The sequence below is a fragment of the Besnoitia besnoiti genome, chromosome V, assembly GCF_002563875.1.
Source record: "Besnoitia besnoiti strain Bb-Ger1 chromosome V, whole genome shotgun sequence".
NCBI classification, from domain to species: Eukaryota; Apicomplexa; class Conoidasida; order Eucoccidiorida; family Sarcocystidae; genus Besnoitia; species Besnoitia besnoiti.
This window is the reverse complement of record NC_042360.1, coordinates 3,413,846-3,424,130: the sequence shown is the minus strand read 5'-3', so window position 1 is coordinate 3,424,130 and position 10,285 is coordinate 3,413,846. Positions and strand designations below refer to the sequence as shown.

General features: G+C 61.4%; 1 protein-coding gene across 1 annotated transcript; it reads left to right on the top strand.

The window, feature by feature from the left end:
* Window positions 1-384: 384 nt before the first annotated feature.
* Window positions 385-8,649, top strand: BESB_062950 (kinesin motor domain-containing protein; the record flags this gene model as incomplete). The annotated part of the gene is made up of 9 exons (XM_029364709.1): window positions 385-1,191; window positions 1,953-2,094; window positions 2,339-2,554; window positions 2,881-3,357; window positions 3,688-3,945; window positions 4,336-5,867; window positions 6,384-6,659; window positions 6,963-7,171; window positions 7,476-8,649. The coding sequence occupies 9 exons, from the start codon at window positions 385-387 to the stop codon at window positions 8,647-8,649; spliced, it is 5,091 nt and encodes a 1,696-aa protein (XP_029219417.1).
* Between the last annotated feature and the right edge of the window lie 1,636 nt (window positions 8,650-10,285).

Here is a 10,285-nt window from a genome sequence, read left to right as displayed (position 1 = left end):
TATTAACTGGTGTGCTTCAGCTTTTCTTATCCTTCTCCGCATCATTTTCCATAAAAAGGCGCGTTTGTCGTGTGAGGCGGCGAGCCTCGACCCATTCACCTCCGTGGTTTCCGTGGGCGCACCGTGGCAAGACACACACAGGTCAACCCCCGAGGACGGGTTTGTTTTGCTTCCGCTACTTTGTACTGACTAAGACGCCTTTTCTCTTCGGAAAACACACTTTCCCGTGCCTCCGTCTCTCTCTCCATCTGCAGTTCAGCCGTGAAGTGGACTCTTCTGAAGTGAAAAGCGAGCACGCTTACAGGGATGCTTCCCAGTGCAAGTTGCTCCTCTCAGCCCCGCGTGAAGGCTTGACTGTCGCCTTGTGACCTGGTGTACGCTCCAATGGTGTCGCCCACTCTGCCGGGAGTCGCTGCAGTGAACGCTGCGTCTCGTGGAGGCTCCGCAGGCGAGGAAGCGGACTGGGACGAAGCCGGTCGGCACTCGCTGCGGCCGCCAGCCGGTGGCGGCGAGCCTCCGTCGGCGCCCTCCTTCCTCGTTCAGCACCTGCACACGCCTCTGGCGGCTTCGCTCGCGCGGCGCCAAGCCGCGGACCAGAAGCTGACGCGAAAGAAGATGCCGACGACTTGCGGGGAGGTGAGCGCCGCGCCCCTGCTGGGCACCGCGAGCAGCGGACATGCGTCTCGGCTGGCGCAGGTCGCGACCCCGGCTCCTCCGCCGGCGTCTGGCGCGTCCCCGCTGGTGAAGACGGTCATGAGCTCGCCGGCGAGCGTGGACACAAACGCGACGGAGAGCAGCAGAAGCAGCAGCGGCGCGGCGCCCGCCCCCGCACGGAAGACTGCAGGCGCCGCGGGCGCAGGAGGCTGTCGGGTGAACGTCAGAGTCGTGGTCCGGTGTCGACCTATGACTGCCGCCGAGCAGCGCGAAAGCAGCAGCGTGGTTGACATTTACACAGAGCGAAATGAGGTTGCGGTGCGTCTGAGAGGCGGCGGTCCGCCAGGCTTCGCCGGCAAAGCGCAACAGAGTCTCTCAGGAGCCGGAGGTGGAAGTGGAAATCGCGCAAGGTTGCAGTCAAGTGCCGGCGCTGGAGGGAGCAACAGCAGCAAGGTCTTCCGATTCGACGGCGTCTGCCCTGTCAGCACATCGCAGCAGCAGCTCTTTGAACAACACGCTCAGCCGCTAGTCGATGAGGTGAGCCTTCCGGCCGAAACATGCAGTGAGAAAGACACCTTCGTGCGATATTTTCCAAATGCTTTTCCTGGCACGCCATCGCCCTTTCTCGAAAGGCCAGCTCCAACGCTCGAGGGCAGTCTGCGCCGCCGTAATGCACGTGTTGCTGCTGCCTATCTTTGCATGAACATATACAAAATACGTGTTCATGTTTGTATTGAAACAGACTCCGGCGACAGAGTGTAAGGGTAGTGCCCTCAGTCTAAAGCAAATCTGTATCACGCCAATTGCCGACGGAGACTGACAGCTGTTTCATCCCGTGCCAGGCCCCCGGCTTGCGGAGCTCCTGTCAAACCTCTCGGTCAGCGAATTTGCTACGTTTTCTGTTAATCAGTGTCCCAACCTCTCCGTCAATCAGTCAACGCGTATGTGCGGGAGACTCTCTAAGGACAGCGTGCCTCCTGTTGCTTCGCGGGGACGTTTGTCTTTCCTGTCTTCGCGAGGGTCGCGCCTCTCTCGTCGCGTCCCTAGCCTCAAGTTTCGCTTCTCCCCCCCTAGGACCTCCGGTGGCTGCCGGTATGGGCATCACCTCCGTGGAGGGGGACTGCATGTGTGTTTTAGAGTTTTTCCGAAGACGGCGATCTCTGATGCGCGACGGCCATGTCTTCACATGCTGCCTTGGCGACGCTTCGCATGCGCGCCGCTGGCTGATCGCAGGAGTTGACTCCCTGCCCGGATTTCTGTGTGCCGTCGCTTTTTCTGCTTCTCTGTCGCGCGTGCAGGTCCTCCAAGGCTTCAACTGCACAATTTTCGCTTACGGTCAGACCGGCACGGGAAAGACGGTCACTGTTGAAGGCGCACCTGGCGCCGGCGGTCGCTCGGTCTACGACACGGATGACGATATTGCAGCCCAGGCGGACTGCGGTGAGCGTCTCGAGTGCCTTGCCTCTCTTGCGCAGCCCGCCAGCCTCGCGGTCGCCCTGCCGCGGCGGTCGGATGGGATGCAGCGCTATCCGTAGAGTTGTCTCTCTCTCTTCCCCCTGGCCTGTCCGCCCACAGCAGGTGGCGTGGAAGGGGGCGGCGACCGGCAGGGAAGGGGGGGGAATCGGTTGTCGGTAGGGGGTTCTGGACTCCGGTTCGTTTGCGTCTTCTCTGCCTGTCCGCGCAGGACTCGTTGGCCGCTCGGTTCGCCGGATCTTCAGCACGCTGCGCAGCGAGCGAGCCGCGAAGGACTACACGGTCACGTGTTCCTTCCTTGAGATCTACAACGAAGAACTCGTCGACCTCTTCTCTATCCTGCCAGCCTCCAGCTCCTCTGCCTTCGCTTCTGGAGGCGGCAGCTGCCCCAGCAGCCAAAGCAGCTTGCCCGGCAGCGACTCCAACGGTGAGACACACATGCGCATTGCGCGAAGACGCACAGCCAGAGCTGAGGGGAGAGCGGGCATGGCTAGAGGCTTGAAAACAAGAAGAAAAGCGTCGAGCTTCGTTGAGCAAGCGGAACGCGGAGAGCAGATGCACGCGGATGACGGCGAAGCCGCGGCGGCTTACCAAAGAGGGGATGACACTGAGCTGCCAACGAAGGCGCAGCGACATCCTGAGAGTTTTCGTCGTCGCTTCCCGCGCGCAGACGGTATGCGGCACGACCCGCTAGCCTTTTGCGTACCCTTTTAGCGTTGCTGTCGTTCATGTGTGCTGCCGGTACTGTCGCAGACTCTCAGCTGTCCGGCTCGCAGGGCTCAGGAGCCTCGTCTCGCCTGCGGATCTACGAAGATAACTCGAGCTCGTCAGCAGCCGAACCTGCGGCCTCTGGCGCGGGCGCGGCGTCTGGGGGGGTCCCTCGCGGGCCGCAGCAGGCTCGCGGAGTCGTTCGCGTGGAGGGTCTGGAGGAGAAGGAAGTGAAGTCCGAGGAGGAAGTTTTCGCGCTGCTTCGCGCGGCGGCGCCGCGGCGCTCTTTTGCCGCCAGCAGCGCGAACGCCAGAAGCAGCAGGAGCCACACCATTTTCTCCGTGTCGGTCTCCATTCGCGAAAGTGCCAGCGCGGTCGCAGAGGAGGATGGAGAGCTCGAAGGCGCGACGCCAGTCACGGGGAGACGAAGAGCGGGCGCGGGCTTCACAGGGCCGCGCGCCGGTGCGTCCGTTGAGGAGGAGGTCGTGCGCGTGGGGAAGCTCAACCTCGTCGATCTCGCCGGTAAATGAAGACGGGACTGGAGTTCGTTTTGTCCGCACTTGTTCTTGGCGCGCGTATGTCGTGTCGCCTCAGCGAGTGGAGGAATGCATATTCATTTTCTCTCTATGCGAACAGGGTAATGGCTGCTTAAGCGGCAGTCCCTGGTTGTCAGCATGGCATCTATCCGTGAGGTGGAGAGCGAACTATTTCTTCGCGTCACACGAGCGTCCGCCTGCAAGCGTGTCGCGGGTGATTCTTCGTATCGGCCCCGCTAACTTGCGCGGCGGGTGTGGACGTTCGCGGTAGTATCTGCTGCTCTGTCGCTTCTTCTCGTTCGCTCAATGTGTGCAGGGAGCGAAAACATCTACAAAAGCTGGGGGACGACGGCCGAGGAGAAGCGGCGGCGCGAGGCGCTCACCATCAACAAGTCTCTCCTGACTCTGGGGCGATGCATCAACGCCTTGGTTGACAATGCGTCCTACGTGCCCTACAGGGACAGCAAACTCACGAGGCTCCTGCAGGACAGTCTGGGAGGCTGCACCAAGACTTGCCTAATCGCCACGATCTCTCCAGCGGGAAACGTCGTCGAGGAGACGATCAACACCTTAGGTCAGTAACCTGCCTCCGCACAGCCTCGGGGTTTCTGGTAGCGAGGCAGACTTGCGCGACTCGCTTGCACGTCTCGTTTGCGCGCGAGGCTTGCGTCGGCGCGGCGATGGATTCCTTCGCGCTCAAGCAGGCAATAGGCTTGCCTCAAAGGGGCACTTTTCTTTTTTGCTTGGATATTTCAAAAGATAACGCGGGGGTCGACAAGAGGAGGTGCTTCGCGGCCCCATGTGTCCACACTCAACCCACGCGTGGACGGCAAGCGCAGCCCGAACTCTGACGCCAGTGGGGGGGTTCCGAACTGTCATGTGGCTAGGTCAGTCGATAATTAAGGTTTTGCTTCATAGTCTCGCACAGGGGCTTTTGGTGGGATGCAACTGGTGTCTTGTTCAGACTATGCGTACCGCGCGAAGAGTATACAGAACCTGCCAGTGAAGACCTTACGCCACTCCAAGTCGCTCTTGCTCTCCTCGTTGCTGAGCGAAAACCAGCAGCTGAAACTGCTGCTGGCCTCCCAGCGCGAGCGCGACGGCGTCTTCCTGCCTCTCCCCCTGTATACCCAGCAGGAGGAGCGGCTCCAGAGTCAGCAAGAGCAGCTCCTCGCCCAGGACACGCAGATTCGGTGCCTAGAAGATCGCTTGCAACAGCAGGAGTCTCAGCTGAAGGCCTTCGAGGAGATGGAGGCGCGTCTGCGAGTCGCCTTGGACGAGCAAAGCAGCCTGCAGCAGAGGGCCGCGCAGCTGGCGGCGGAGCTCGCGGCGGCGAACGAGACAGGCAAAGACCTGCAAACGCAGGTGCAGCGACTGGAGGGTCGGGAAGAATTCGTCGCGACCCAGATGACGCAGGAGCTACAGAAACAGCGTGCAGCGGCCGCCGCGGCGAGTCGCACGTTGAACAGCGCCATCCACGACCTGCTTTCGCTCTTTTCGCACCAGAAAGAAGTGCTCGCCCGGTCGCAGGCGCGCGGCAGAGACATCTCGACGTGCTTTGCGCAGGAGGTTGACGCCGCCTGCAGCAAGCTGGCTGAAGAGCAGACTGTCCTTCACCGGCGCCTGGAGGCTTCTCTGAAGAGCTTGCGCTCCCACGAAGACGCCCGCGCGTCGGCTGCGCTCAAGGCCGCCGAGCTCCTTCAGGGCCGCTTCGAGGCGCAGCAGAGCCTGGAGGACAGCGAACGCCAGCAGCGCGTCGAGACGCTCGCCAAATGGCACCAGCGCACTGAGGCGCACCGGGCGCAGGCGACGGAGGGGCTCGCGAACCTCGAGAGCGAGCTAGAGAGACAGAGAGAGCGCGGCAAGGTCCGCCTGACGGACGTTGGGCAGAAGGCAAGGGCCGCCCTGCAGCGGCTCCAGTGCCGGCTCCGCGAGCAGGCAGACGCCGCCTGCATGCAGCTCGAGCAGAAGGCAGCGGAGGAAACGAAACACCGCGAACATGTGCGACATATGGTCGCGGGGCTGGCGGAGAAGGAGATTTCGCACGCCGGCACCACGTCCAGGACGCTGGAGCGGCTCGAGAGCGAGCTCGACACGTGGAAAGACGAACAGGAGAGACAGGTGGAGGAGGCGACAGCTGCGCTCCTGTCGGCTCTGCAGCGGCAGATCCGTCAGCTTGCCGACCAGCATCAAGAGGCCCTCTCGCGCCACGCGCAAACCCTTCAGAGACAGCTCAAGGCCCTGCGCGACGAGCAGAAAGCCCAGCAGCACACTTTGAAGGCTCTTGGCGAGGAGCTGGCGGTCGCGGCTGACGACGGAGGCGCCACAGTCACGGCGCTCGCCTCCGCGGCGCGCTCCGGCCTCAACGCGCTTGTGGCCTCGGCGATGCAAGCGACCGCTGGCGGCCAGGAGGCCCTGAAGGCCCACGAACTGGCGACTGCCGCGGCGCTGGAGCAGGATGGACGCGCCTCCCAGTCTCACATCGCGACGGTCAAGGTAGGCTTGGGGTTGAGGGTGCCGTGCGACTGGGAGCTCGTCTCGAGAGGCAAAAAGAAAACGCGCGTGTTTGGTTCCCAAGGGCGTCGAGGTGCCGTCCGGGAGCTCCTGCGTCATGCGACGCAGCGAGCCATAAGAATCAGTGAAGCGTGATGTGCAGGTCGTGTTTTGATAGTGTTCGCAACGAGGATTGTAGCGCTCACTTCCGGACAGCGGTGGAGCATAGGGAGCATTGCAGCACTGCCCGATGCGGGTATGCCGCAGTGTGTAGGAAACAGGAAGACGCTGAACCCGTCTGCGCGACAGAAGTCGCTGCTGTCGTCGAGGCCAGGCTAGCAAGCGGGCGTCGCGGCTTCTGATGCCACGTGATTTTTTCTAGATTTTTTGTGTTGCTTTCGCGGCTTCGCTCTGTCGGCTGGGACGGGACACCCTTCTGATCGCATATATGGAAGGCGCACCCAGGCTCAGTCACAGCTCTGCCAGGTCTTTCCTGCTTGCTGTCGCGGCTGACTGCAGGACTGTTTCTCCGCGCACCATCGTGCGCTGTGCACGTCCCTGGAGGAGGCCTCGGCGCACGAGCGGAAAATTGCCGCTGCGAAAGCCGAGGCAGATCGCGCGGCGTGCGAGGCGAATCGCGAGAGGCAGAAAGAAGAAGAGCGCCTCCGCGGGCTCGCGCGCGACATGCTCACGGACGCGCATGGGGCGGCCGAGGCAGCCGAGGCGCACCGCCAAGGAGCTCTCAGGAAGCAGCAACAAAGGGCAGGCGAATTCGTCAAGACAGTGCGAAAAGAAGTGAGTCGATGCCGCTCGCGTGGCTGTCAATCACTAGTCCACAAGCGTCAAACAAGGCATGCGAGCAGAGACTAAAGAGGCGCATAGAGAGCGAGAGTCAGGATCTCGGGCGCAGAGTCTGTCTGCAGATGAGGCGCGAAGAGAGAAGAGATCGCGGCGTACGAACGCCCATTAGTCCCGCGTGAGGTCCCTGGCGGCCCTATTCTGCCTCGCTGCTCTCTGTACCTTGCATCCTGGGGCTGCATGAGACCTGCTGTCAGGCACATTCGTCTGTTTCGCGTTCGTGCGTGTCTCTCCATTCAGCTGCGAACGCCATGCGATGGAAGGTGCCCTGTTCCACCTGGCGAGCCCCTGGTTCCATCCCAGAAGGCTGGCGGCAAGCCTGTCGCCTGCGCCTCCTGCTTTGCGGAAGCGACAGTGCGCCGCTGGACGGAGGCGCAGGCCCAGCTCGCGGCATCGGCTGCGGAAACCACCGACAGCGAAGGAGACTTCTGCCGGCTTGCTGACCTGAGGTAAGCCCGCTGGAGCATTCTCACAGCCTGAGGCTCCGCCCCCGTAGACGCCACGCGCGGTCTCAACGAATGCCGCTGTCGCTGTGGAGGCGAGGGACAGCCGTAAAGTTGGCGTTTGTAGGCGGTGGCTTGCCCCAGTTGCGCCGCTGGGCAACAGAACTTTTTTGTCTGCATGCAGCTGAGCACGTGGTTCGTCGCCTGGTGTGGAGGGGGAGCGAGGAATGAGTTCCTGTGAGCTCAAGGGGTGCATGTTCCTCCATTGCTGCTGCTGCTTCTTTCCGGCGGGTCTGCGATTCGACTGCAGGAGGCGCTTCCTAGATCTGGAGACGTGGCAGCCGGCACAGAGCCCAGACGGGGCCTGCCCGAGCCCGGCGGCGGCGACTGGCACGGAGAAGTGCGCGACTCCTCCGTCGTCCCTTCCGACTGCTGCAAGAGCGTGCTGGCAGACGGACACAGACACGCCGCTCTTAAGGCTTGACGGCGTTCTCCACGCGGAGCCCAGCGGTCTCTGCGTTTCAATTTCCGCTGCGTCGTCGGCTCTGAGCGATCGGCCGAGTTCCGCAGCGTCCCGCGTCGAGGTTTCATCCGGGCAGCAGAGCCTGTCGACTTCCCGTGGCGCGGCGTCGCCTTCTGCCGCCAACGCCACGCCGGGGTCCGCAACCCCCTGGGGTCACGACGCCTCGCAGCCTGGAGAAAAGAGCCTGAGCGAATGGGAGGTCGACCGCGTGTCGTGCTCGGCAGAGGCCGTGGGCGGCGAGGCGGAGGAGGCGACTGAGGAAGAAGATGCAGAATACGCGCTTCCGCCTTGTCAGCAAACTGCATGCGGACCGAAGCCGGAGACGCCCAGTCAGTGGCACCTAAAGGCCGCGAAAAGGAGCTCGAGTTTTCCACAAAGAAGTCTGGGGAAAGATCTCGCCAGGCCGCGAGTAGGCAAGGCTCCAGGCGCGCCAGGATTCGGTCGGCCGAGTCCGCGGACTGCCGTCAACGCAGACGGCAAGAAGAGCATCAGTCTGGCAGTTCGAATGGGGGGCGAGGCGGATGCAGCGCGGCCGCGTGGTGTTTCGCGGGGCGCTGTCCTCCACCGGCCGCACGCCCAGCTGTCCCCACTGAAGAACGAAATGAGAGAAGGACTGCCGGGAGTCCCTGCGCAGAGCAGGAGCGGCGGAAGCAAACGCGGGCTTCAAAAGATGCATGCAGGCATGCGTCCAGGCGCTGCCCGCGGCGCCGCGCCGGTTGGGCTCCGCAGCGGACGAAACGACGGCAGCAGTGCTCGCCCGGAGCTCGGGCGCCAGGATGAAAACACGAAGAGTGGAAATGCAGGGGCGGCGCCACGGGAAGAGACAGAAAGACAGCGCCAAAGTCTGCGGAGGCGCAGGTCGAGCGACGGCGCCTTTCTGGAGCTCGAGAGCGAGAAAAAAAAGCCAAACACTGATGTAACGAGCCCGAGAGCTGGCTTGCCTGCTGTGTGTGCGTCTTGATCAAGGGCAAATGGCCGCTGAGTGGAGGCGACTGACCACGAAGCAAAGTAATGCTACATCCGAGTACGGAAGCGTGGAACGAAGATACTGTGTGCACGAGTGGCATTCAGACGTGATCTTTTCCTTCTGCGTGGCTTTACGTCCTTTCATAAACTTTGCATGTCGCAGTGGCGCTAATTTTCATATGCTTTGCGCATGGTGCGTGCTCTTGGCCAGACTTATCAATGGTTTGTATTTCGCTCCGAGGTCAGCAGATTTCTCACTGTGGTATGGCAAGGGTGAGGATCTCACAAAGGCGACAGATGCATGCAACTGTACCTTTGAATGCCTGGCGTCGTGCCGCAGGATATTCGCGCAAAGTTCAGAAAAACCAGAAAAGGAGCGCTCGAGCCGCAGGAGGCTCTCTTTGTGACAACGCAAGAAAACTGAGTGCTCTACTGATTTCGCTGCGATTAGAAAAGAAGCATCCGAGAAGCCAGCGAGGACGCATAGCGCAGTCAGAAATCGATTCGGGCCTGCAACAAGTCGGGGTTGTCGCTGTCAAAGGACTGGCGCCCTGTTGCACCAGCACGATATGCGTGAATTAATACAACCGGGGTGAAGGTGTGCTTCTTTCCCTGCCGTCCCCTCCCTTCGGCAGGTGCGGTTGCTCGGAGATTGGGACCTCTTTACAGCGTAGCTGTCATAAATTGAAAGCCACAAATGGCCACAGCGTCTGCATTTGGCGGTCTCCGACGCTCTTTGATGGATCGATGACGCCACGAGGGCTGGGGCAGCTGAGAATTCTTTTGCGAGAGCGGCTCGCCGCCCTGCTCTCATTCTCTTCTCTCATTTCATACTCTCTTTCCGGCGATGAACAGATCATTCCTCGGGTGCACTCACTCACTTCCTGCTTGTAATGGGGTTCCTGCCTCCCCAAAGTCACAGTGCTAGAGTGCGCGTGAGAAGTCTGTGCTTCACCAGCGGGCAAACGTGGAAGACAGCCGCAGAAGTTCGTGCACGTGCAACCGAACCTCAGAGCGCAGGTGAACGAGCGGGACATTGGGCCCCGGTGTTCAATTCAGCACGGGCACAGGCGCAACTCAGCGAACACGCCAACGTCTCCCGTGTCTTCTCTGTGCATAAAAACAAGGCAGGCCGCAGTTGCGACGCCCAGCCAACGTAATCGCGCCTTCTAGTTCATTTCAGTGTGTGTGGGACGGTCCTGCAGCGTTTTTGTCCGTGCGCGATCTCCCTCAATAGAGGGCCGTTGCATACTAGGCCGTCGTCTCCCTTTTCCTCCATTGTAAACCGCTGCGCCGGCACGGGCAGTTCGTCCTCTTCTTTTCAGGAGGTGGTTTCGTGTGAGTCCTTCGGTGACCAAATCGGGTTCATGTAACATGCTCGCCTCCCTCAACCGCTGGGGGTCACATGATGCTGCTCAGCGCGCAGTCAACTGCCTGCGCTGCAGCAACTCTGATACGACGCGCCGCTGACTCTTCAGTATCACACGATCGAGGTGACAACGAGATGGTGGTGAAGCAGTGTCAGAGGTCATCGAGTTTTTGAGCGTTTCGGTAAATGATGAAATGCGGTGCTGGGTTTCGCCATCCAGTTGTTGACATCAAAAGGGCCTGACTCTGGCTTGCAGTCTACT